This window comes from Ovis aries, chromosome 14 (genome assembly GCF_016772045.2).
Source record: "Ovis aries strain OAR_USU_Benz2616 breed Rambouillet chromosome 14, ARS-UI_Ramb_v3.0, whole genome shotgun sequence".
NCBI lineage: Eukaryota > Metazoa > Chordata > Mammalia > Artiodactyla > Bovidae > Ovis > Ovis aries.
In genome coordinates this window covers 50,462,333-50,488,934 of record NC_056067.1, presented here as the reverse complement: position 1 = coordinate 50,488,934, position 26,602 = coordinate 50,462,333, and the positions used below count along the sequence as shown (strand labels likewise).

Genomic DNA, 26,602 nt, shown 5'->3' with positions numbered 1-26,602 from the left:
TGGGAGGACAGACCCATATATTGACGTGCAGGGGTTTGCGGAGGCAGGGGAGTCCAAGAGAGTCCTTTTTGAGTTTAGTGACACAGGAAAGGATTTCCAGAGGCGGGAACCTCCCTCTCCTGACTCCTCCCGCCTCTTGGATTGTCTCATGAAGGCTTTTTAAACTGATGAATAGTCGATTTACAGTGTGTTAATTTCTGCTGTACAGCAAAGTGATTCAGTTACATATATATTATTTTCCATTTTGGCTTATCATAGCATACTGAATATAGCTCTCTGTGTTATACAACAGCAGTCCCCAACATTTTTGGCACCAGAGATTGGTTTCGTGGGAGACAGACACTTTTTCCACGGAACGCGAGATGGGGGATGATTTCAGGATGAGTCAAGCCCATTACATTTATTGTGCACTTTATTTCACTTACTGTTACATCAGCTTCACCTCAGATCATCAGGCATTAGCTCCCAGAGGTTGGGGACCCCTGCTGTACAGAAGGCCCTTGTTGTTTATCCATTCCATATATAATAGCTTACATCTGCTGACCCCAACCACCCACTCCATTCCTCCCCCAAACTCCTCTCGATTGGCAACCCCAAGTCTATTCTGTATGTCCGTGAGTCTGTCTCTGTTGATGAAGACCTTTTGATCTGTGTGCAAAACCACCCTCAGTACCTCACCTACCTCACACACCCCTGAGCCTCCTCCCAGTAGAACCTCACTGTCCACCTGCTCCCCTGTCCAGACCTGAGTGTCCTCTTCATTCCCTTGCTCACCTGTAACCTCTGCTCCACCCTCAATAAGTCCTCTTTATCCAAGCTCAGTAATGGCTCTGGGAGCTTCTCCACCCTGACTTCTGCTCCCCACCTTCACTGTTTCTGCCCCAGCTCAGGGCTTGTCATCCCTGTCCCCAGCCTCCTCTCTTGCCTCCGGGGCTCTAATCTTGCCCTTTTCAGTCCACCCCCGTTTCCCACTAGACTCTTTCAGTGCCTGAGTTAATCCTGTCCCTCCCTTGCTCAAAGCCCTTCTATAGCTCCCGCTGCCCTTCATTTATAGTCCAAATTGCATTCCAGCTCCTTCAGGATCTCTTGCTGACCAGTCTAGGCCCCTCATACCACTCCCCACTTTGCATCTTAACTTCTGGTCAGGCAGAAGCCTTGACCACTGACCGCTGGCTCTCACAACCTTGCCTATTTCTTCTTAGCAAACTTTTGCTCTTTCTTGAATCACCTCCTCTGTGAAGGACTCGCTAGCTACCACAGATAGAACCGGTGCGGACTGTGACAGTCTGTGTCTGGGTCTCTCCCCACCTCTCTGAGTGTGGAAATTTGAAGGCTAGCTCTGAAAGGAAATCTTTGCTTCAAACCCAGGGCCTACAGAGGGTGAGGGCTTGAGTGTCTGTCACAGCTGGGCAGAGCTTAGGTCCCAGTTTTTGAGTGTTCAGTTTGTTTCTGATTTCCTGTTAGCTTTGCTCTGGTTCTCTAGGGACTTCTGGTTTTCTTTTCCCGGTGGGTGCTGGGGCTAGGTTTGTAAAGAGGAGTAGCTGAGAAGCCAGCTTCTGGCACTGTACCTGGATTAGGTCTGAGGAGGAGGTGGCTCTGTGTTAGTAGGGGGGCTCCTGCCCTTCCACACTCAAGAATCCAGGCCTGCACACCTCTTCATTCTCAGGACCCAGGTGTTGGGTCCCTAGCCTTCAGTTGGCTCGCCAGTGCCAACTTCTTGGGCTTCTGATGCTGCCCCCTGGTGGGCAACCCCCATCCCCACTCTATTTGCCCGTTTAATTGCTAGGTCCTGACTCCTTTGCGACCCTATGGACTGCAGCCCGCCAGGCTCCTCTGTCCGTGGGATTCTTCTCCAGGCAAGGATACTGGAGTGGGTTGCCGTTCCCTTCTCCAGGGGATATTCCCAACCCAGGGATTGAACCCGAGTCCCTTGTGTCTCTTGCATTGGCAGGATTCTTTACCACTGAGCCACCAGGGAAGCCTGTCTATTTGCCAGAGGCCAAACTAATTAAATACATTTATTTACAAGAAACAAACAAAGCAAATCGATCTGCAAGGTCGGGCCAGGCCCGCCCCTGCAGTGGTCACAGCAATAGAAGGCAGTGATCCCGTGCAAGTCCGGCTGTCTCTGAGGCTGGTTTGTGTGCACCCTCCTCCCCCAGGCCAGGGTCTTAGCTTTGGGGAGGGGGCCCCCTCCTGACTCTCCCCATGCCGTTCCCCCCACTTAAGGCACAGCCCGCCCCCTTCCACCCAGCCCGAGGGCCTGGATGGGCCGGGGAGCCCGGGCCCGGGGTCCCCACCGCCCTTCCCAAGGCGCATTCACCAGGGAGCCCTGCGGCAGATGAGTACAAGCAGCCTTTAGTGTCGCCCCCCGCGACTCCCCTCTCCCCGCGGGGCCTGGCTCCGTGCCCCGGCTCAGACCGGCGGGCTGGGAAGATTGAGGATGAGGCGGATGCGCTCCACGCACAGCGCGGCTGCCTGCCGCGTCTCCCGGCACAGCGCCGCCAGGCTCAGGAAGCCGTGCGGCAGGTCCTCCACCACGCGCAGCGTCACGGGCTGGCCCAGGCCGCGGAGCCGCCGCGCGAACATGACTGAGTCGTCCAGCATGGGGTCTAGCGCGCAGGCCTGCGGGGGCGGGGCAGGGAAATGCGCAGACGGCGGGGGGAAGGCAGAGGCAGGAGACACGAGGATGGGGCGGAGAATCGGAGAATGAGCCTGACTGGCCTCTGCCTGGCTTCTCCCTCCCCCCAGAGACCCACTCTCTCTTTGCCCCTTCCCCAGCTCTCCAAGCCCAGCGCCTACCCGGCGATCTCAACAAAAGCCAACGGGCAAATCTGACCCCCTCAGTCCCCCCGCTGCCAGGCCTTCCCTCCTGCTGGTGCCCCTCTCACTGCAGCCTCGCTTTCTCCCTTTCCCTCCTCTCGGCTCCCCGGGAGCGCCTTTCTCCGGGCGCTCCAGGCCCCCGCCAACCCCACTCCTCGCCTGCTCCACCTTCCTGGCCTGGCGCTCACCACGATGTGCACAGGTGGCAGGGTCTGCAGCATGCTGTCCGGTGCCAGCAGCGGTGACATGAAGGGGTTCTTGACGATGGGGGCTGAGTAGAGGGGCATCCACATGGCACCCTGGCTGCAGCGCCGTGGGTGGAAACCCTCGGGGAAGGCCGAGCCCACACCTCGAAGTCGGTCCTTGCTGTTCAGCTCTTCTGGGGCCTCAGACACTTCAGATTCATCCTCAGACCCAAGTAAGAAGTTGACGGTTGAGGGTGCTGAGGAGCTGAGTATCTCCGCGGACAGTGACAGCTCTGGCGTGTCTGTTGTGTCGCTGCTGTTCCTGAGGCCCAGGTCATGCAGCTTCAGGCTCTTGAGGGAGTTGGTTCCCAGTGGGCCCTCCGGCTGGGTCAGGGCTGCTTCAGACACACTGCGCCGCATTGGCTCTGCAAGAGGAGCAAGGTCAGGAGACCGGCCAGGCCTGCAGCTAAGCCTGGCTCTGTTGGGTCGGGTGTGTGGGTGGCTGGCAGGGAAGGCCGGCTTGGGAGCAGAGGCCGGTGGGGGATTTGCACCCTAGGGCTGTAGAGGCCCAGACTCCAGGGTGCCCCAGGCTGCAGTTCCAAGGGGACGGTGGAAGGAGTCCCCTGTCTTGGAGGTGGGGCTCTGTCCTAATGGAGGGGTGTGTGTGACTGGAAACATGAAATGCCAGTCAGTTTACCTCTGGGAGCCTGTTTCCTCTTCTGAACAAAGGGGATAAAAATAGTCCTTACTTTACAGGAGGTGGTGGGAACTCAGTGGGATTAATAAGATTCCGGATTAGGTACTGCTACCCCTGGGGAGGCTTCCCAGGTGGTGCTAGTAAAGAATCTGCCTGTCAATGCAGGAGGCGTGGTGTCCATCACTGGGTTGGGAATATCTCCTGGAGTAGGAAATGGCAACCCACTCCAGTATCCTTGCATGGAAAATTCCAAGGACAGAGGAGCCTGGAGGACTGTGGTCCACGGGGCCACAGAGAGTCAGACATGACTGAGCAATTGAGCACAGAACACATCCCTGGGAGGTCATAATATATCTTATCTATCTATCTATATATATATATATTTTAATTTTAAACTTATTTTTAATTAAGGATAATTGCTTTACAGAATTGTGTTCATTTCTGCCAAACACCTGGTAATGTTTTATTACCAGTTGCCTTGTTTTAGCTGCCTCCTTAGCCTCCAACATAGGGCTGTCAGCTTTTCCTGGTCACTTGAGACAGAGAGCATGAACGGATCAAAGTGTAATGGTGAGCAAGCCCACATGGCTTGAAAGGAGGCTGTGTTCACAGGGCACTATCAAGGACTTGAGGACATATCAAGACTTCCAGAGACCCCCACAGCTTTAGCTATGTAGACCTGCTCCCCGAAATTCCTCCCTGTTCTTCACCTCATCCCTTCCCCTTTTTGTTTTTTGGCTTAGCTGTGAAGCACATGGGATCTTAGTTCCCTGACCAACGATCGAATTCAGGACCCCTGCACTGGAAGCATGGAGTCTTAGCCATTGGACCACTAGGGAAGTCCCCATCCCTTCCCTCTGAATGACAGACAAGCCAGTGCCCAGCTGATGCTAAAGGTGCACTTCAGGCCTGCCTGGTGTGCCCACGGTGGCCTCAGCTCCACCGATTTAATCAGGACCATTCTGCTTACCACTACTGCCAGGACCTTACATTTTTCAGTTTTTCTTTTTTTTCTTTCACTTGCCTTTATAAACCCATGAAGCAGGATGATATGAGAATAACTGCTTAGGTGCCCTGTAGCCCAGAGGGTCAATGGAACCAAGCTGTTGACTAGAATCACAGATACGGCCAATCAGGGTGCTGGTATCTTCTAAGAGCACCTACTGTGTTCTAGGTACAAGGCACAAAACAGCACCTACTGTGTGCCAGGTGCTTGACACAAATAGGTAGGCAGTCCTTACAGCAACGTAATGAGGCAGGTATTCTTACTGTTCCCATTTCCCCCAGAGGGGCACAGCTAGGTGCACAGATACTGCAACTTGCCTGGTATAGTACCTGGTACTGTAGGGAGCTCAACTGGCGGGTGTGCCTCTAGGGTCTGCTCTTGTCATCTTTCTCCTACAAAGAAAGCCCCAGTGCCAAATGGTCCATGTGTCTAAAATTCAAATCCTTTTTAATTGCTTTTGCATGTATGTGTTTAGCTGAGTCCAACTTTTGCTACTCCGTGGACTGTAGCCCATCAGGCTCCTCTGTCCATGGCATTTCCCAGATAAGGATACTGGAATGGGTTGCCATTTCCTTCTGCAGGATATTTTCCTAGCCCAGGGATCAAAACTGAGTCCTTGAGTCTCCTGCATATGCAGGCAGATTCTTTAGCTACTGTGCCGCCTGTTTTTGGGTGTATTTATTTGTGTTGGCTGGAATATCCTGATATTAAAAACTGAATTTAAAATAAAGCATATTCAATTGGAATACTTTTCTGAATAACAGGAACTGTATCTACTTTTTTTCTTGGCCCGTGGCCTGTGGGATCCTAGTTCCCTGACCAGGGGTTGAACCTGTGTTCTCGGCTATGAAAGCACTGAGTCCTAACCACTGGACTGCCAGGGAAGTCCCTGGGAATGTTATCTACTTTTGAACATGCAATTTCTATTACCCAGAAAATACTGTTGATTAGATAGAAAGTAATTTGAGGTGGCTGTGCTTTAAAATCCTTAAAATGTTAGGAAATGGGAAAAAATGGATCCCTGGATGGAAGTGATTTTTTGCAGCCTGAGGGTCTTCCCACCTACCTGGGGTGGGGATTTCCTCCACTTACTGATGTCTCTCCCCCTTTCTGATCTCCCTGCTTGGCTCTGTTAAAAGTCAGGAAAGAATCTAGGAGAGCTGGACTTCCACCTGAGGGCCCAGGGAATTTCAGTGGACTGGATTCTTGGGACTGAAAATCAGGACACACGGCTGGCCTTCTGAGTCATTCCCTAGGGTGCCTTTCTGGGAGGGGGTGTTTGGAAAGCTAAATCTTATAGTTCCTGGGATTCTAAGCTGACCCGTGCGATCAGAAGTTCTGGAATTCCCAGAATGTAGACTAAGGCTTTATGGCAGGGAGCCAGGAAGGTGATCTCTGCTTCTCTGAGTGCCCAGGGCCCAGCCCCTTGCCTCCCCCAGGACTTCTGGTGCCAGGCTGTCCCTCCTGGCCATGCTGGATGGGTTTGTGAGGGAAGGGTGCCACTCACCTGTCTTGGGCACTGATTTCAGGTGGGACTTTTGCCCACCCAGCTCCAAGAAGGAGTTGAGCCACGAGGAGGCGCCCAGGCGGAGGTCTCGCAAGAGCAGGGCCGTGTCCCGCTGCACGAGCCCCATCACGCCCAGCGCCTTCTGGTCTGAGTCGGAGTGGTCCTCAGTCTCCGCACCTGTGAGTGGATGTGTGTGTGGTGGGGGTGAGTTGGTCTCCTCTCTTTGTGGGCCCAGTCTCAACACACACAACCTCAGGCACCTCTGCCCTCAGGGACCTAGACTATCTGACGGCTTCAGCAGGAACAGGGAGTCTCAGATTCGCCTCCTTTGTACCCAGTGAGACAGGGCTCTAGTCTCTGTCCCTGAAGGAGCCGGGGCCCTAGTTGTGTGAGGACGGGACTAACCGGCATAGGCGCTGACGCACTTGGAGAGCACGCTGAGAGGCAGCAGGGGGTCCATGAGGCTCAGCAGGCGGGAAGGGGAGGCGGTAGACTGAAGCATGGTGGCCGGGTAGGCCGCCATGATGCCATCTGGCACGCGCACCCCGTAGGCTGCTGCCCGAAGGGACACAGTGAAGCAGAGGTTCCCGCCGGCGCTGTCTCCGGCGAGGCATATCCGTTCACCTGTTGAGCCTGGTGTGGAGAGGGCTTGGTCAAGCATGGCAGGGAGGAGCTGGAGCTCTGGGCTCTAGGAGGTCGGGCTTGGGGTTCTGGCCCACTGCCATTTTAGAGACTGGGAAACTAAGGCAGGGATCTGGACCTATTTGGGGGATAGTGGGCAGAGGATCAGGCAGGCTGAGGACATGGAGAGGTCTGGAGATCAGGAGGCTATGGGGAAGCTTGGGGGTCAGGAGCAAGGAGGAAGGGTGCTGAGAGAGGGGAGACCCAGCGCCCATGTCAGGAGGGAGGGGCAGCAAGGCGAGAAGATGGCAGCCAGGGTTCAGGCTGGCGTCCTGTGCCCTAAGCCCGCGGCACGGCCTCACCCTGCTCTGTTCCTCCCGGGCTGTGTAGGGAGTGGGAAGGCAGAGGAGCTGGAAGAGTGGGCTGGAGCCTGGCTGGGTGGCCGCGAGCAAGGGGCAGCAGTGGGGAAAGAAACAGGAGGACGGAAGAAAAGGCCAGAGGTCAGGGGGCAGTGGGGGACGGAGCGTCAGGGCTAGAGTGGGGGGAAGCAGGAAGTGGAAGGTGGGAGTCCGGAGGCGACAGAGGCAGAGCGGCAGGCGGGGGGCACAGTGGGGTGGGCAGGTGGCAGAGGCGGGTGGCGGGAGGTGGGCTGGGAGGCAGGGCGTTGAAACTGAGGCTCCAGTGCCTCCTGGCTCTTTGCCCCTGCTGTGCTGGGGGGCTGAGGCAGGCTGGGAGGGGGCTCACCGAGCAGGGCGCAGTGCTTGACGGCCCAGCAGTAGGCGTAGAAGCACTCTTCGAGCGCCCGGGGGAAGGGGGCCTCGGGGGCCAGGGAGTAGTCGATGGAGAGGATGGGAACACCCAGCTCCTGGGCCCAGCTCTTGAGGTAAGGCTCGTGGGACTTGGAGGTCTGGGCCACGAAGCCACCACCGTGGATGTGCACCACCAGGGCCCTGGAGCGGGGTGCCTGCTGGGGGCGCAGCCGCAGCTCCAGGCTCCTGGGGCCCTCGGACGTCACGAAGCTGCTGAGCTCCTTGCTGTTCTGGGGGGAGAAGAAGGAGGAGGTGGTGGGTCTCAGGGCGGGGGCCGCCTGCCTGGGCCTCACTCCTCCGAGAGACGGGAGACGGGAGAGGGGGCAGGTGTGAGCTGTGAGGCGGTGGGGAAGGCGCTCCCTCTGTGCTCCTCAGCTCTGCGCCTGTTCTGGCAGAGCTGGGGCCCTACCTGTCCTTCCCGCAGGTCATACGAGATAAGCCTGACGAGGACGGGCCCAGGGCCTGTGTGGGCCAGCGGGGGTGAGATGGTGACCGTGAGCTCGGGGTCCGAGGTCAGAGGCATTTCAAAGGCGACGGGTGGCAGGCTGAGCAGGCGGCTTACCCTCACGGTGGTCGAAGCCATGTTTGCTAGAGACTGGGCCGGGGGTAACAGGAGCAGCTGCTGGCAGGGGTCCCCGTCACACCTCCCCTCCAACCTCTCCGCCCGTCTCTTCCCTCCTGTGCCCTCCCTGGGCCTGGGACGTGTCTCTGGGCCCCATCACGTCCCCATCGCTGGACCCCAGGCTCACCGATAGCACCTGGATCTCGGTGATATTCCAGAAGGCTTTCCAGAAGTGCACGTCCAGGTTCTGAATGATCCGCTCAAACTCGGCCCCACGCAGCTCAGGGTCGATGGCAAAGCGGCCGCCAGTGAAGAGGGAGCTGGCGGTCACACCTGGAGGTCGGGAGGGGTGTCAGGGAGCCCCTGGAGGCCTTGCTAGGGCCCTGGTGCGGGGGAGGGACAGGATGGGTGGGGGCGGCTGCGGGCAGGGCCCTGCGGGGACTTACCGATGCCAGTCTCGTTGCGTTTGTAGTGCTCCCCGAAGGACACCAGTCCGATGGAGATGGTCTGCAGGAACGGCCGGATGGCGGGCGTGAACTGCAGGGAGAGGCCTCTGAGTCAGGGAGCAGGGGTGGGCAGGGGAGTGGGGGGCACAGACAAGGCGGGTAGAGGTGGTCACTCAGCAGATGTCTAGTGAGCTCTGACTGCGTGCTAGGCACTGCGCTAGGGACCTCACGGAGCTGATGTTGTTGAGAAGACAGACAGTACTCAAATGAAGACATGCCGTACAATGTCAAGAAATGACCAGTGTCTGAAAGGACAGTCGGTGGAGGGACAGAGTGCGGACAAAGGGTCTGACTCTGTTTAAGCGTCTCCCTGAGGGACCCAAGGAGGGGTCGCAATGAAGCAAGGGATGACTGTTCCCCAAGGAGAAGACACAGGCAGAGGCCTTGAGGGGCATCCTTGCTTGGTGTGGATGGTGAGTGTGGGGGGAACAGAGAGGCCAGGAGAGGGGGGTGGGCATGGGGTGAGATCCAAGGGGCAGCGGGGGGCTCACATGGGGTCTGAGGACTTGGGTTTGTTCTAGACACGATAGAGCCGCAGAGGGTTGTAAGCTGGGAGAAGGATGGTGCAGGGGTCCCTGAAACTCAGCGAGGACCGAGACGAGGGGATACAGGCCGTGGGGACCAGTTAAGGGGCAGTGGGGAGAGAAACAGGAGAGCTCAGAGATCCTGAGGCAGAGAAAGTCAAACAGGGAGACAGAGACCCAGCATCTCAGAGAGGAGCCAGGCGACTAAGAAAAGACAATAGAGACATCAGATCAGGGGGAAAAAATCCAAGCCACAGGAGGCTGGGCAAGGGGCCAGCAGGGTTCTTCTGTTCATTCAGCAAGTCCTGGCCTGGGCCCTCCGGCGTGCCAGGCACTGGGCTGCAGCAGAGGCTGAGCGAGACCTGGAGATCAGGGACGTCTGCCCCCAGGGCCAGGGGCTGACATTTTACACGAGGAGGCTGTCCTGCAATGTGGCCCAGCTGGGCCCGCAGAGAGTAGCTGTCAGGCATGGTCCTGCCCCTGGCCAGGGGCCCAGTGGGCCAGAGAGCACAGCGGTGCCTGACCTTCGAGACTGGAATGCAGCTTGGGTGTCCCCAGGCTCTTACTCCCGAGCTTTGTGGGCATGGCCGGGACCCAGGGAGGAGCTGGCTGGCCCAGCTGGGCTGATCAATATTTGTGGGTTCAGTTTAGATGAGGGGAAGTTCCCAGGAACACCTGGGCTGGGCTGGTGAGAACAGGCTGCCCCGCATGGAAGCAGAGATGGGATGGAGGCTGAGACAGTTTCCATGCTCCACTACCTGGGGAACACCCAGAGATGGTCTGAAGGGGTGCAGGCTCACATGGCTCCAGATACTCCTGCTGGGGTTCCCAGATGTGGCTGGGGATGGGTGGGCCCAGCATGGACCCCAGATGGGGGCAGACTGTGCCTCAGCTCTGAGCTTGGTGCCCTACAGACTTCCTAATTCTCCGAGTCCCCAGACTACTCTTCCTGTGAGTCTGAAGGCCTCAGGGCTCCCTCCCTTTCCAGTGCTGAGATGACCTGTGTTCCTGTAATCGTGATTTCGGGGTGGGGGCAGAGGATAGGAGAATGCCTGCAGCTGGAGTTCAGAGGGCCCTGGTTCAGGGAGGAGAGGGGCCACAACCAGGTCTTCCTTGTGGTCACCAATGTGGATGCACTTGCTGGTTCTCTCTGCAGCCTGAAAATCTGGATTCTACTGCGCCTTAGGGGAGTCCGTATGTCCCAGCTGATCTGGGTCCAGCTGAGCAGCTGGGGGCCCCTTTGAACCCCTGTAAAATGGGGCCGGCACCTGTCCTCCCTGCCTGCCAAGCCTCTGGTGGGGGTGACTAAGTGGGGCGTGCTCTTACAAACAGGCCTTGATGCTCTTACAAACCACACTGGCCACCATCCTAATGAATTCAGGGGCCAGACAGGTCACATAAGAAAGTAAATGAAGCTCCTGAGTGCAGGGTGATGGGGAGCAGTGGGGATCCTGCTGCAGGAAGCTATGCCCAGTTGAAGATTCCTTCCTCCATGGTGGAGTCGGCCAAGGCGCCACAGTGTGAGCCCCGACCAGCCTCCCCTTCCTGCAGCTGCTGTTGGCTCAGTCAAGCACCACGCCACACCACCGTGCTTCCTCTGGATGCTACTAGGGCTTCCCTGGTGGCCTAGTGGTAAAGAATCCTCCTGCCAGTGCAGGCGACAATGGGTTCGATCCCTGAGTCTGGAAGCTCCCCTGGAGAAGGGAGGAGCAAACCGCTCCAGTATTCTTGCCTGGGGAAACCCCACGGACAGAGGAGCCTGGCAGGCTACAGCCCATGGTGTCACAGAAGAGTCGGACATGACCGAGTGACTGAGGACGCATATGCGACTGAGCCTGGTCGGGCCCACTGTGTGCCTTTGCCACGGGCCCGGGGGGCAGGCGGGGGGCTCACCTGGAAACCCAGGCAGCGGCCGTAGAAGCAGCCTTTGTGCAGCGTGACGTACTCTTGTAGGAAGTCGGCAATGACCCTCTCGTCGCCCTCAAAGAAGAGCCTCCCGGGCTGGTTGGTGGTCAGCAGGTGCTGGGCGTAGTAAGCCAGAGCACGGAGCTGGGTGAGGGCGGCCAGGTAGGCCTCGAGTTCGGCCAGGTTGTGGCTGGTGCGAAAGAAGATGCTGCGGCGGTTGGAGGCCACGTAGCGCGATTTGTGCAGCAGGTGCGCCAGGCAGCAGCGGGCCGTGTGCACCAGGCTCCGGTAGCCGTTGGCCGGCGTCTCTGTGTCCAGGTCAAAGAGGTGCGCCACGCTCAGCAGGCGGCCCAGGGCTGGCTCCAGCCCCAGGGCCTGCTCCCGAATGCCCACAAAGACGCCCGTCAGCCGCCGGGCCATCTCCCCGGGGCCCTGGCTGGAGAAGAAGGCCATGTTGTCCTCTGCCAGGGTCACCAGCGACTGGGTCATGGTGCGCAGGTCCATCCTCTGCAAGAGCCGTGAGGCTGTGGGCAGGTCAGGAGGCACGTTAAGGTAGGGCTGGGTCACCTCTGGCTCCACTGGGCTCCAGGGTCCCAGAGTCCAGGCTGTACCCCCTCCTCCCCCGGACTCACAGCAGACCACAGTCTGCTCCTTCAGACGGGAGGATGGAGTCCAGGGCTCCAGTTCCTTGCTTCCTTGGGACCCATGAGTCCAGTACCTAGACCCTTTCTCCCTCCTCAGGAGCTGAGTTTGATCCCTTAGCCCCCACCTTTCCAAGACCCAGGAGTCCAGGCCCCCGCACCCTCTTCTTCAGGCTGCAGGTCCCTGTTCCCTCTTCCTTGGGACGCTGACACTCCTTAGCTCCAGCATCTGTCCTACAGCCCAGGAGTCTACGTAACCCTTTCTCCTTTCTTGGGGCCCATGTTCAGGCATCTGTCTCCATTTTCTCTCCCGGAGCCTGGGACTCCTTCCAGGTTCTGAGCAGCCTGGCCCCCTAGTTGGTGCCCTCTCTCAAGACCAGGAGTTTCAGCCCCCATCTTACTTCCTTCTCAGGCCCCAAGTGTCACCTACAGGCCCTTGCCCTCTGCAGTATTTGGGAGGCTTCTGCCCTCAATCCACCGATTCCCATCCACCTGGTGGTGTCCCAGGATCCTGGTCCCAAGTCCAATTCTTTTCCTGAAGCCAGGAGTTCATAATTCTAGCCTTCCTTGCAACTGAGGGGTCACTCCTGTCCCCTCCTGGTCCCTCCAGTCTGGCTGTGGAATCCCCTCCAATCCCCTCTCTCTTCCCAAATTTGGTCCCAGTCCTCCCCCAGCTGGGTCCCTGGCCTTCAGGCCTGTCCACTTAGCTTGGCTTTGCACGGGTCGGCCTTGCTGCCTGCCTGCGGTGGTATTCATCCCTATTGTTAACCTTGAACTCACTGCACCAGACCCAGTGCTAAGGCTTTCTCAATTTGCTCCTTTAGGTTCTCTCACTAACCCTCTGAGGTCCAGACTGCCTCAGTTCCTGTTTCAGCTGTTATTCGGAGCATTCCCATTTTACAGGAGAGGAAACAGGCTCAGAGGTGTTAAGACAGTTGCATTGAAAAGTGGCAGAGCAGAAATCAGATCCAGATTTCTGGGTCCAGAGCTGTTACTTTTGCTGGTCTCCATCCCAGGGCCCTGGAGACTGGGCCTCTAGCCCTGGCCCTGCAAAAACTTGCCCTGGACTGGGCCTGATTCCCCACACTTCAGGGTCCCCGGTTAATCTTCCCTTCCAGACCGCTGTCCTGTCACCCAGGTCCTGGACAAGCCGTTCTTGTCCCCCCTTGGTGGGGACGCTGCCGTCTGCTTCAGAGACGTTTCCCTCCTGAAGCCCACCCAGCACCTTGCCTGCTTCCCAAGTCGATCCTCCAGAAAAAGGTCTCTTTTCCCTTCTGGGCCGGGGAGTTTGGCAGCGGCCATTCCTGTCTGTCAGCTGGCCATGAACTTACCCCTCCCAGGCCTCTTCAGAGATCCCCAGGGCTGCTGACTGCCTGCCGACTGTGGCTACTGCCAGTTGCAGCCGGGGGTGACAATCCCAGGGAGGGGCCCAGCCTGCCCAGGGTGTGGTCACCGGCTCCACCTCCTACCCTGATAGGATGGTGAGAATCCAGCGCAGTAAACAGAGCCTGGGGCTCAACTCACTGCTCCCAGTCCCTGTGCCAGCCACCTGTGCCTTTGAACCCTGGAGTTTGGGCCCCCAAAGTCCTCCTCCTTCGGTTCCAGGAGTCCAGACTCCTAGTCCCCCCAACAATTAGAAACAGAGGCATCCAGGTCTCCTCTCCCCTCCTCCCTTAGGCCCAGGAGGCTCACCCTAGTCCTGAACAAAGTGTTCCCTCCCACTCAGCCTGGCTGCCCTCCTCCTTCCCTGGGGGGACTCAGGGAACAAAAAACACCCGGGTTGATGGCAGCTCCTGCCCCCTCAGGCTGGCCATGGCACAGCTGGCCCCAGCTGGTGGGGAGAGAGAGAACCAGCCTTGCCTGTCCCTCCCAGAAGGATAAAATCTGATCAAGGGCAGTGCCAGGCCCAGCCAGGGGCCCACGCCACAGGTCCTACTGTGTGATGTTCCCATAGTGGGCACCCTGCAACCTGCCACTTGGCCTTCCAGGCCATCATCCTGTGGTGACTGTCACTTCCATCTCACAGATGGAGCAATGGAAGCTCAGGGACACTTCACCTGTGTTATTCCAGGGACTCCTGGCCTGGCCAGCTCACCCTCGCCCTCAGCTTCCCCCCTCCTCCAGGAGGTGGTCCCTAAGGGTGCCTCCCAATCTAAGATGCGCCCCCTCCCACTGCTTTCTGTCATCACATTTAAGTTCTTCTTCCTAGGATTTTCTATCTTGGCAGTTTTCCATTTATCTGTGTACATGTTTTTTTGTTTGTCTCCCCCAGGGGCAGAACCAGGCTTCATGGAGCTTTGAAGCTTTTCCAAGTGGAGGTGGGGTTCTTTAGGAAAAAGAAGAGACAATCACAAGTGCTGGATTAGGTATAGGGCTTGGGAAGGGGCCTGTATAAATGAGGGTGTTCTTTGCTTGGCTGTAGGTGAGTCCGCCTCTGGCCCTCTGTCTGGAATGACATCCCCCGGGGGGATGGGGTGGAACCTAGCAGGTGCTCAGCAAAGATTTGAAGGAAGGAAGGAAAGGGAAGAGACAGAGTGGAGGCAGGCAGGACTTGGTGGGAATCTGGGAGAGGACCAGCCCTCCCCAGGGCAAACAAACGGACAGAGGCCTCTGGAGACGGCACTCAGCTTTGTGGCTGGCCTAAGCCACTGGCCAGGTTGATTTCTTCGTCTTGGAACGTGCACTTGGCCACCCTGCCCAGGGGGCTGGAAATGATCTTTGTATGGGACCCCAGGGCAGCATTTCTGCTCGTGGTTTGCTGTGTGGTTCTCGCTCGGCCTCACTGAGGTTGGGTCCTTTCTCCCCCGACATGCTGTCCAGTCTACTGCTTGTGCTGTTTGCTTTCTGTGTCTGACACTAGAGTAGAGACTCCCTGTGGGCAGGGGCTTTGTTTAGTTCACTGCTGTAGCCCTAGCCCTTGCACAGAGCTAGCGGGGTATTTATTGCGCGGCTGTGTTTTCCTGTTCCGTAAAACAGCTGTCATTTACTTCCTATCTCTGGGGCAGGGCTCCTGATTGAAGATGAGGGCACAGGAGCCCTGGACAGAAGAAGCAATTTGCACACAGCAGTGAGGAAGAGGCTGATCCGAGGCGCTGCCCTTTGCCCTGTTCCAGGCGGCTCCCTGGGGACTGGTGTGGGCACAGCAGGGAGGGAAGGATGCTGAGCTGAGGTTGCCAGAGTCATGCCGAGAATCTGACGCAGAGGGCACTGGGGCAGGGGCAGGCAGGCCCCCTTGGGTGAGGACTGGGTCAGAGGGAGGGGTAAGGGTCCTGCTGCCGGGGCACCAGCCCTTTGCCCTAAAGAGTCACAGGAGAAGTGGACCCGGCCTGGATTTTGGTCCCTGGGGACTGAGTAGGCGAGAGAAGGGCAGTGGGCAAGTAAGTGGGGGGAAGATGGAGGAAGGGCCAGGTCGGGGGCTTGGGAGGGGCAAGGCCTTCTGCAGGGGAGAGGCCTGGGGCCAAATGAATTTACAGCCTGATCCCCGAGTGTGTCTGCATGGCAGAGCAGACCCTGCTCTACGACAGCCGTGTGCCGGACACTGCTCTTTTCCTGGGTTTTATGTAAGGTAACTCAGGTAAATGGTTTCAGCCTCTCCACAGCCCACGAGGCAGGGACCATCAAGACCCCTTTTGGCAGATGAGAGAACTGAGAGACAGGGCCACGGAGCCAGCAGAGATGGCGCGGCTCCTCCGCTGTCTCTCTGTACCCGCGTTGCTGCTTCTGCCATGCCTCAGCTCTGTGCTTTCGGGGCGGGCAGGTATGAGTATGTCTTTGAGGTTCACCTGGATGTACATGCATGCGTAGGTTCCTGTCGTGCTTAGCCTTGGGGGGTATGTGTGTGTGTGTCTGTGTGTGTGTGTGTCTGTGTGTGCGCGTGCATTCAGTCCACATTTTTTCTCAGTGTCTGTGTTTCTGTTTCTCAGTGTGTCTGCAGGCATGTTTGTATGCATGTGCCACAGCCTATCCGATAAGGACAGAATAAAGGGACAAAGTAGATGATTAAATAGTTAACTAGGGGATTGTAAGTAGAAAAATATGAGCAACCTCTGTAAGTTAATTACTCAAGAAAGCAGGTTTGCTTAGCCATAAAACCAGGCAGGCTTGCTTAACGGCAAAACGAGGCATGCCCCCAGATGGTAAAATGACAGTGGCATGAGACCCTCACTGAGGTTGAGCCTGCCCAGCGAGCTCAGTAAGTTAATGATTCCTAGGACACGCTGTCTGCACACGTAAAAAAACAGTAATTAGTGGACCCAACTTGACCTGAAGGGACAAGAAAACTCCCCTGCCTAACCTGGAGGAGGAGCAGATGATAGAAGCATGATGTTGACTCAAGAATGACAAGGAAGTCTCCCCCTCCCTACTTTTTCTTTGCTTATAAAACTGTAGCCAAGTTCTCAGGGTGCAGCATTTCTCTCCCTCCCGGTTGTAAACCTCATAAGCATTCTATTCCAATACATCACTTGTTATCTATCACTTTGCCTCTGGCTGAATTCTTTTCTATGCTCAGACCTAAAAGACTGTGGTACTGGAGCTCTTCAGCGTCTGAAATGACACCAGATGGTTTCATACCTGTATCGCTCAGCCCCTGAAGGCTCTCTCTGTTGTTCTTGGCCTGTGAGATTGTGTAGGCATGTTGTTTTTATGTGTATGGATGTGTATCTTGGTGGGGGTGTGTGTATGGTACCCCTCTCATCCCATTTGCTCCAGGTGGAACCCAGGGCATCATCATGGGCACCTCCCAGTCTCGTCTAACCCATCAGGAAGTCTGCTTGCCGCTGTCCTGCCTAGAAATCCCTGGAACGTGGCCTTTCTCCCACCTCCACTGCCCACTTCTCTAGATGACTGTAACAACTCTTTCTGTATCTCTGCTTTTGCCCCCTTCATGCCTTTCCCACATAGGGGCCAGAAGGTCTTTCTAAAACTTAAATCTGGTCACACACTCCCAGCTTTTGAACACCCCACCCTTGCTCTCAGAATAAAGCCCCAAATCCTGGACATGGCATCCCAAACCACGTGCCGCCTGGGCCCTCTGGGTGCCTAGTCCTTTCCTCGCTGAGCTCCCTCCGTGCTGTGAGCTGCCACTTGCTTGGGCCTCAGGGTTCTGCCTGTGCTGTCCTTGTCACTCCTGCCCAGCAGCCCATACTCGCTCATTTTTGAGTCCAATGTCACGTGCTTGGGGAGCCTCCCTCTTATATGTTCCCTCTTCATCAGTTTGGCAGATGGGGAAACTGAGATAATTGGATAATCAGATAATTATATCTGATTTGTAGGGTTATTTATTAATGTCTGTGTCCCCGGCAAAGATGGTGTCTTATCCTCTGCACTGAGGGCCCAGGCCTGGCACAAGGAAGGGTTCGTTGAATGTCTTTGCTGAACAAAAATGTGCGCCTGGAGCCTTTTGGGTCCAGAATCAAGGTTAAGGCACAGAGCAGTTTTGATTGTACACACTCACTGTCCTTAGGAGCCTGGGAGTGGCTATCTCCTTGCCTTTACTGGCCAGGTGAGGAAGACCAGGTGCCCTCACTCCCTCATTAGCCATCTGAAAAATGGGGTGATCATGACATTAGTGTCATCTGTTACTGGCAAGATCCAAAGGATGAGTAGAAGTGCTCCAGCGCACTTGGATGCCCTTGGGGTCTGATTCACTCTGTGGAGGCCAGCACCAGGGCAGGGCCTCAGAAAATGATAGGGAAATCTAGGGGCCTGGGGGAATGAGCCTTTGTGAATAGGTGGGCCTGTGGGTTTGTGGGGAGGACTGGCTCAGCCCTGTGCAGGAGGTCCTACGCGAGAGGATTCTAACTCCTCATGACTCCCTAAGGGCAGCATGGTAATTATCCCCATGTTACAGTTCATGCATGCCTTCACTTATTAAGTGAACATTTGAGTGCCCATGTGTCTGGCATACCAGGTTCTGCAATTGTGGGGTAAACAGGGCTGACATAGCCTGCTCGCAGGGAACTCACTGTCTAGCTGGGGTGACTCCTGTTATTATGCCCATTTTATAGCTCGGAAAGTTGAGGCAGGGAGGGAGGAAGCCTTTGTCCAGTGTACCACCCCCTCACAGCCTAAGGCATCAGGTCTCCAAGGCCCATTTCCTGATCATTGTCTTGCCTCTGGGCACTCAGTCCTGTCTGAAGCTGTGTCCTGCAGTGTGACAAGGAATGCTCTCGGGTCCCAGTTTGAGCTCTGAGCCTTCCTATGTGCGTCTGGAGCCAGCTGCACTTCTACCCTTGGCTACTGATGATGTCTGTGGCAGGGACGGTGATGAGTTTGGGGGTCTCTGGACTAAGTCAGGTCTAAGTCAGCTTCTTTCCTGCAGAGGAAATTCCCATAGGTCTTCACTTGGGTCGACACTCCTAATCCAGCAAGGACTTCATGTGGGCCTGAGGCTGGCAGGATGTCTTGTCTGTCAGTGTTTCTCCAGCCTGCTGAGACTTGTAAATAACGTGACAACCTAGGGAACCCAGGTGGCAGCTCTCCTTTCTCCCAAGTGAAGGTCAGGCTGTCCCAAGCCAACCCAGGGCCTCTCAGTCCTCGGAGTAGGAGTCAAGAAGTTAGATACAAGGGCAGCCAGCCTGAGGATGGTGGACTGACAGCAAATGAATGAGCAGATTGAATGAAGGATGGTGGGACAGGGCTGTTGGGAGCAGTACTGCACCCCCTCCTCCAAGTATGCCCCACTGCGGGGCACCACTTCCTCCTACCTTTCACTCCAAAACTTCCTCTTTGGGCAACAACGTCTAAATCTCTCCCCTATTACTGTCTTAAGAGTGTCAGAGACCTGAAAATCGGGGCTTGAATCACCATTTCCCACGTTGGAATCACAAGGCAAGAGCTGCCACAGCCACAGAGCGAGAACGGAGTCAGAGCGGGAATGCTAGTTCGGGACACTAACATTCTGGACTCTTCCCCCTAATACGGTACTGGGGCGTCTGAGAGCCTCTCTGCTGGAGATGATACTTCCCTCTCACGTCACCCGCTTCTCACAATGGATTATCTCCACACCCCCGCCCCGCAGGGCGGCAATGAGCGTCCCCCACTTCTCGTGGCAGTAGGTTAGTCCACTCGGTCACCAGTTTCCCCGCAGGATGTCTAAGGTTCCTTCCGTGCTGCCGCCGGCCCCCGCCCACTCACCTTTGGCTCTGGCTTTTCGCCACCACCGGCGCCTTTCACTTTTGGACCCCTCTCGAACCCTCTTCGAGGCTGGAGCCTCAGAGGCCACCTGGGGCCTCGTTTCCCAGGCCGATTCCATCAATTTTCCGCGGTCCCGTTCCCGCGGCCAATTCCACACCCGCCTGAGCCAATTCTACCCGCCAGTCTCCGCCCCGAAGGTCGATCCTCACACGCACCACCGCCGAGCCCCTACATCACCCAATCCCGGACTTGCTCCTCCCTGGGTCCCGCCCCCTGAGCGAGGTGGGCCGGCCTCGACACACGGGTCTCACCCCTCTCCACTACGGCCTACGGTTTGGCCCCACCCCTTCGCGTGCTTTAAAGGGCCCGCGACCAACAAAAATGCAGCCCTGGAGGCGGCTAAAAGCGTATTCCGGCAGAACTAGCGGGGAGTCCCTAATGGTCACCCCAGCAAGGAAGCCCCGATGTAGTCACGTGTTGGCTGTCATCCTCGTCTTCCCACTCACCTGCCCACGTAGGGATCGTCTAGAACGCACTGTGCCTGTCCGCTTAGAAGTGAGCAGGATGCCACTTCGCCTCCTCCTGAGGGTGAGGAGCCAGCCAGGTCCTCAGGCAATTCACAGCCGAGGCGGGGCTGCAGCGCAGGAGGCGTGACTCTGCCCGGGAGCCGTTGGAGGAGGAAGCCCCGCCTTTCCGCGCCCTCCCCCCGCCCTCTGTCTTCTAGTTCTAATGCTCCGCTTCTTGGGGTTCTTCTCCCTGTCCTGTACCTCCCCGCGAGAATGGAAGGCCGGGGGCGGCGGGGGGTGGCGGTAGGGGGTGTGTGTGTGTAGGGTGCTCCGCGCCTGCGCACTAGCTCCAAGCCGCGCACCCACTCGCAGGATGGAGAGGAGGCCGGGGGTACAGCGCTGTCCCGGGAAAAGGCGGGAAACAGCGGCGACTCGAGGCTCGCGCATGCGCACACACTCTGGCCGGGGGTGGGGTTGGAGGGGTGGAGAGGCTTTGGTTGTGGCAGAGCTGTGATAAGGGCATACCTTGTGACTGGATTCGGGAGGCCCAGAGAAACCCCAGAAATACCGTCCCGTCTCTCCTCCCCACCCTTCCGAAACACACGACGAGCCCTCGCACTGAGAGGCACCATGACCCTCTCCTCCTCAGTCCTGAGAGAGACGACCCAGCGCTTCCAGGAGATACAGGCCCCTGGGCTGAGACCCCCATTTACCAGCCTTCGGACTAACGGCTTCGCAGCGCCTTCAGCTCCTGGATTGGGGCTGCATTGTTTTCTCCCCTTCTGGTTGTGTCAGCACATGTTCCCTGGGGAGAACTTGCGGCCGTTCTCCTGCAGAGCAGGGCTTCTGAGTCCAGAGGAGTTCAGGGCCGAGCCTGCTCCCCGGGGGCACCCACCATCGTTGGCTTCGGAGGAGGAGGAGAAGGGGCAGGGGTGCTGTGGGCAGGAGTCTCATGCCCACGACCTGCTCACACCGCCCCCCAAGTCTCCCTCCCTGCACGCAGCCCAGACCTGGCCTGGGATTTGGGGGAGCCCAAGCGCCTCTCCTGAGCCTCCCGCTTCCTGAGATCACACCCTACGAGGCCATGGGCCCGGCGGGACCGGGACTCCCCAGGGACGAGTGTCTTCCAGCCTACTGGACACGCCGGAGAGCTGAAGGGCCTTTGCCTGCGTGGCAACCCACCGAGGGTAAGGGTCCCTGGTCAGCGAGGCGCCTGCCCTCAGTGGTGCTCAGAGTTCTGGGCCTGAGGGATGAGCACCTGCCCCCGCCCACAGCCTTTCTTAGTTTCTGTTTGATTCCCCTGTGTCCCTGCGGGGAGGTGGCCTGGAACAGGGCAAGGAATCCAAGGCTGGCTGGGGATCCTGGCGCGCCGGCAGCCCCTACTGCCCAGTCCTACAGGCTCCTTCTCTTCCAGGCCTCAGCTCCCTTCTCCATCAGAGGGGGCTCTGGCTCTGTGTCTGGACTGCTGGACGGTGACCTGAGCTCACCTGAGGTTCTGGCAGGTCTCAGTTCTTGACTGAAGGAGTGGCCATCCCTGGAGCCCCTCCCCCTCTCCCTTCCTCCAAGCTCAACTCACCTGTGTACAGGTATTGTCTGGGATTCTGGCTGCTGATTTTCTTCCTGGGTGTTGGCATCCCACCGAATCCTGACATAGTTTCGTAATCAGGTTGGTCTTTGAAGGCCAGCTTCTTTCCAGGGGCTGCCATCCTACCCTGGGTGGCTGGTGAATCAATGTCTAATGTGAACCCCACATCTGGTTTTGTGCCTGAATCTGTGACCCACTCAAGAAATGTCTTCCATTCTGAGGTCGATGGCTGTTCGGATGGTTCATTTGGTTTTGATAGAAATTGCCACTCAGCCAAAGATTCCTCTCCGGATTTGACTCCCTGAGCTGCGAGGTCTGACTGTTGCTGTCTCTCCTGGGACATCGGTTCAGTCTGGGCAGGTGGTTCATTTTGGGGTTCAGGTTGCCGCTGGGCTCTGGATCCCTCTCTCAGTTCTGGGGTCTGTTGAGTTCTAGATTCTTTTCCTGGCTCAGGTCTGGGGTGTGAGGCAGCTTCCTGTTTACTAAAGGGCACCCTTTGGATGGGAGGTGATGGCTTCAGGGCAGAGGCCTGTGGGGCACGAAATTCCTGGTGCAGAGTGGATTTTTGTTGTGCTGGAGGTTCCTGCTGGCCTTCAGTTTCCTGTTGGGCAAGGGGTCTTTGCTGTGCAGTGAGGTTCTGTGGTAGGTCGGGTGCCTGCTGAGCCTTAGATGCTGGCTGAGCTGTGGGTGTGTTTTCTGGCTCAGACGCTGGCTGGGTGATAGGTATCTGGGGTGGCTCAGGTTCCCAGTCAGGCCTAGAAACTAACTTAGAGTCTGGCTCCACTGTTGTGAGTTCCCTGATGGGAACTGTTGATCTCCCAGGCTTCATCCTTCTGGGCTTTGCTTTGTCACAGATGTGGGCCTCCTTCACTGATTGCTCATGATGGCACCTGCCTTTGGGTTCCACTCCATCCTGGCATTTCTACTCTTCCTTTTTAAGGCAGTTGGCAAGTGGCCTCTCTACTCCTGAGCCCAGTAATGTGCTTCTGTGCCTCCTGCTTTTGAGAGGCGGGCCTAGGAACAGGAGGAGGCTGTGTGCCCAGCATACCATCCTATCAGACGGCAGGGGCTTGCCCTGTTGTGTCATAAATAGGATCCCACCCAACTCACCAGTCCATTAAAATGCTTCTTCTCATAAGACCAGCATCCTAATTTAGTCTTCTCTTTCATCTGAATGACAGGAGCCAGCCTCTGGCTGAGTGTTTCTTTTCCCCCCTTCTGATATTTGAAGAAGTGGTCAGAGGATCCACACTTTTTTTTTCTTTTTGGCCACAGTGGTTTGCAGGATCTTTGTTCCCTGAACAGGGATTGAACCTGGACCCTAGCAATAAAAGTGCCAAGTCCTAACCACTGGATATCCAGGGAATTCCTAGGATCTACACTGTTTTAATGTTTTCCTCTTTACTCATTCTTCCAAATCCATTTTTATTTCCTTATATTTTCATTCTGATAATTTTATCCCCATGTTACAAAAAAATATGCCCTCTCATTTTTTCGATTGAAGCCCTTTTCAGTGGCATTTGAGATTTTCCGCACCATCTCTCTAGCCTTCAACTCTGCTTTTGTACATACATCGTCTGTAGTAGATTGCAAACTTACAGGGTCACTTGACCATTGATGATGATAATAATCATAAATACTGGAGGCATTTTATGTGCTAGGAAACTGACAGGTTTTTTTTTTTTAATCTACATTATCTTTGCTAAGACAATGTCTTACTTATTACTTCAACTTCTTTCTTTGCTCTACCTAGCTTTTACCTTAGAAAGGCTTCTCAAATGAGTAAAGAAATAAAAGATTGGGTAGGGGAGAGAGATTAAGGATGATACTGGGGAGAGTTGTGTGTAGAATCTGGATTAAGTTTGGAATTTACAGAGTAAAATGGGTTCACTGGATTGAATGTGAATTTCCAGGCCTCTTTGAAAGAGATAATTCTGATCTATTGTGTGTGTTCTCAGTCGTGTCTGACTCTTTGCGACCCCAAGGACTGTAACCCTCCAGACTCCTCTGTCCATGGAATTTTCTAGGCAAGAATACTGGAGCGGGGTTGCCATTTCCTCCTCCAGGGGATCTTCCCGTCTCAGGGATCAAACCCACATCTCTTGTGTCTCCTGCAGTGGTAGGCAGATTCTTTACCACTGTGCCAATTATATTTAAATATATTAATTGGCTACTTGTCTGGTTCTATTTAAGGCCAGGTGATGCCAGCTAGGAAACTTGGCTTTCTTGGTTTCTTTCAGGTAAGTAAACTTAAGCCTGGGTCTGTAGAGGGCACAGGTGTTAGGAGTGTTAAGAGTGTTAAGAGAAGGCATTAGAGGGCACAGTAATTCTGGTGATAATGTTTTGCTTTTGTTTTCTGAGAATACTAGAATGGTTTAGGGACTAGGGACTGTGGTGGGGAACCTGAGGTGGAAGAAGAGCATCTTCTAGGTGCGCTCATGGCCTTGTTAACTGAGAATGTTTCATTGGGAGGGTGGGGTCTCAGAGCGCCTATAAAGGCAGAGCAAAGCTTGCCAGCTGACATTGTCTGAGAAATCGCTGTCAGGCTCTGGAGGGCTTGGTTGGCTTCCTGTGGTGTCTTTGGTGAAAAGAAAAGGGAGAGACTGCTTTTAACATTTTTAGAATTTAATTTTAATGACAGCTTTAAAAATGTTAAAAGTAAGACTTATCTAGTAGAAAAGTTAAAGTAAAGCTTATTTATTTTAAACAGAATAGTTTGTTCTCCATACCTTTTTGTATGTAAACATAATAGTTTAGTTAAATGAGCTTGTGCTATACATATTGTGCTTTGCAGCCCTGCCAGGCTTCCCTGTCCATGGGATTCTCCAGGTAAGAATACTGGAATGGGTTGCCATGCCCTCCTCCAGGGGGTCTTCCCCGCCCAGGGATCGAACCCACATCTCACGTCTCCTGCATTGGCAGGCAGGCTCTACTTCTGGAGCCACCTGGGAAGGCTGTTTTGCTCTGTGCCTTTAACGAATCTTATTACACTATGTTATATATCTATAGAAATCTATACAACTTATGTGTATAGTTTGGGACTTTCCTTGTGGTCCAGTGGATAAGAATCCTCCTTGCAAGGCAGGGGACTCTGTCTGATCCCTGCTTCGGGAACTAAGACCCCGCATGTTGCAGAGCAACTAAACCCATGCTGCAACTGCTGAAGCCCACCTGCTCTGGAGCCGGTGTGCACAACTAGAGAGTCCATTTGCCAAAATGAAAGTTCCCACGTGACGCAATGAAGATCCCGTGTGCTGCAACTAAGACCTGCTGCAGCCAAAAAAAAAAAAAAAAAAAAAAGAAGACCTAGGTGTCTGCCTTTTAGTGGCTGCTTTACTTCAAACTAAGCCGTTTTTCCTCTTTGTTTCAGTCTTGCCTGTGAGTAAAATTAGGCTGAGGATGGGGTCCAGGAACCTCTTGGAAGGCAGCGCTGGGTTGTCAGGGAAAAGGGTAAGGGAGAGGGGGCCAGCCAGACCTTCCGCCAGCTCCCCTGGACCCTGGAGGAGTCTGGCTCTTACATGAGACTCAGGAAGAAATGAGTGGCGGGCTGAGGGAGAGGGCAGGGGGCGAGGGCAGCTCAGGTAATATCTGCTTTGCTCTCAGAGGGATTCAGGGGAGTAGGTGGGGATCTCGATGGTGCACTCTCGTTGTCAATATTTTGTTACTGACTTTTGCACTCGCATTCTTGGCCTCCTTCTCGGAGCCACCTCCCAGAAGCCTGGTGTTGGTCCCTCTGGCCTCTGGCAACCCCTGTAGGAAGGAAACGGGTCACTTCCAGGCACTGGAAAGGGAAGGCGCCAAGAGACTTGGTTCCTGATCACTGTGCCTCTGGGTCAGCGCAGCTCCATTGCTCTTCCTTTTTACTCAGGGATCTAGGGTACTTCAAGAGAGGAGTATTTTATATGTATCTTATTTATTTAAGCCATAACATCTGGCTTGTAGGATCTTAGTTCCCCAATCTGGAATTGAACCCAGGCCCTTGGCAGTGAAAGTGCAGAGTCCTAGCCCCTGGACTGCCAGGAAATTCTCTATTTCAGTTTTAAAATTGTATAGTTCATTTACAGTGTTGTGTTAATTTCCAGCCTACAGCAAAGTGATACAGCTTTATACCTACACACACACAAATATATTCTTTTTCGTCTTCTTTTCCATTATGATGTATTACAGGCTATTGAATCTAACAGGTCCCTGTGCTATACTGCAGCACATTTTTGTCTGTCTGTTTTATATATAATGGTTTATGTCTTCTAATCCCCAACTCCTAATTTCTCCCCCCCACCGCCTTTTCCCTTTGGTGACCCTAAGTTTGCTTTCTATGTCTGTGAGCCTGTTTCTGGTTTGTAAATAAATTCACTGTGTCATTGGATTCCACATATAAGTGACATCATACCATGTCTGTCTTTCTCTTTATGACTTACTTCACTTAGTAAATGACAGTCTGTGGGTCCATCCATGTTGCTGCAAATGGCATTATTTCATTTCTTTTTAACGGGTGAGTAATATTCCTTTGTATATATGTATCACATCTTCTTTACCCATTCATCTGTGGAAGGGCATTTAGGTTGCTTCCATGTCCTGGCTATTATAAATAGCACATGTATCTTTTTAAATTCTAGTTTTGTCCAGATAGATGCCCAGGAGTGGGATTGCTAGATCATATGGCAACTCTATTTTTAGTGTTTTGAGGAACCTCCATACTGTTTTCCACTGTGGCTGTACCAATTAACATTCCCACCAACAGTGTAGGAGGGTACCATTTTCTTCACACCCAAGAGAGGAGTATTTTAAATGGATAAGGGATTGAAGTTTAAAATATGACTTAGAGAAAAGCTTACCTAGAAGTAGGTGGAAAAAGAATGATTTCTGGATGGAAAAATAGAGGTTAATCAAGACCTTACATTCTCCCCCTATTAAGATTCCCTCCTACATACTTTAAAATCCTGAAGACTTAAGGAATGAGAGCAAGAAGTAGATTATTCCATTAACCAGTCAGGAACTTCACCTGACCTCCATGTTTTGTTGTATTTGAATCCATAGTCCCAGTTCAACTGTTAGAAGTTGGTATTTACCTTTGTTCCTCTGGAACAAATCCATTCCTCCTTTTGTCTCTATTCAAGTCTGTCTTATCACCTGATGCTGTCTTAAATGCCCATCTTGTAAGACCTAAAATATTTTTTATGACAACCAAGGTGATGTTTTCTAGGTATTCTGGAGCTGCAATTGGGTCCAGATGATGCTTCCTCTGTCCAGGAGTTGTTCATATTTCCTGCCAGACTGAATTATACTTTCACATGGTTTTCTACTATATTTGAATATGGTAGCTGAAGCTGAAGCTCCAGTACTTTGGCCACCTGATGCAAAGAGCCAACTCAATGGAAAAGACCCTGATACTAGGAAAGATCGAAGGCAAAAGAAGATGATTAGGAGAAGATGAAGGCAGAGGATGAGATGGTTAGATAGCATCACCAACTCAATGGACATGCTGCTGCTGCTGCTGCTGCTAAGATGCTTCAGTCGTGTCCGACTCTGTGCGACCCCATAGACAGCAGCCCACCAGGCTCCTCCGTCCCTGGGATTCTCCAGGCAAG

The 26,602-nt window shown here is 54.7% G+C and overlaps 2 protein-coding genes across 6 annotated transcripts; both read right to left on the bottom strand.

The window, feature by feature from the left end:
* Positions 1 to 371: 371 nt before the first annotated feature.
* LIPE (lipase E, hormone sensitive type) lies at positions 372 to 21,858 on the bottom strand. 5 transcript variants are annotated; one of them, NM_001128154.1, is given in 10 exon segments: positions 372 to 485; positions 3,012 to 3,433; positions 6,219 to 6,395; positions 6,624 to 6,851; positions 7,584 to 7,878; positions 8,058 to 8,243; positions 8,398 to 8,543; positions 8,657 to 8,747; positions 11,134 to 11,669; positions 13,118 to 13,169. In NM_001128154.1, coding segments are annotated over 9 exon segments (2,088 nt in total). In that variant the 5' UTR covers positions 11,650 to 11,669; positions 13,118 to 13,169; the 3' UTR covers positions 372 to 458.
* A 1,646-nt stretch (positions 21,859 to 23,504) lies between these two features.
* CXCL17 (C-X-C motif chemokine ligand 17) lies at positions 23,505 to 26,108 on the bottom strand. Its single transcript, XM_060397851.1, is given in 3 exon segments — positions 23,505 to 23,617; positions 24,684 to 24,827; positions 26,084 to 26,108. Coding segments are annotated over 3 exon segments (282 nt in total).
* Positions 26,109 to 26,602: the final 494 nt, after the last annotated feature.

Bases quoted from the DNA above. Each gene is read 5' to 3' on its own strand.
- LIPE (XM_042230694.2), bottom strand. From the start codon at position 21,843: ATGAAGCCTGGGAGATCAACAGTTCCCATCAGGGAACTCACAACAGTG. The intron at 8,244-8,397 runs GTGAGCCTGGGG...CCCCCGGCCCAG, and splicing joins CCGAGATCCAGGTGCTATCG to TCTCTAGCAAACATGGCTTC. The intron at 6,852-7,583 runs GTGAGCCCCCTC...TCTCCACACCAG, and splicing joins CAAGCACTGCGCCCTGCTCG to GCTCAACAGGTGAACGGATA.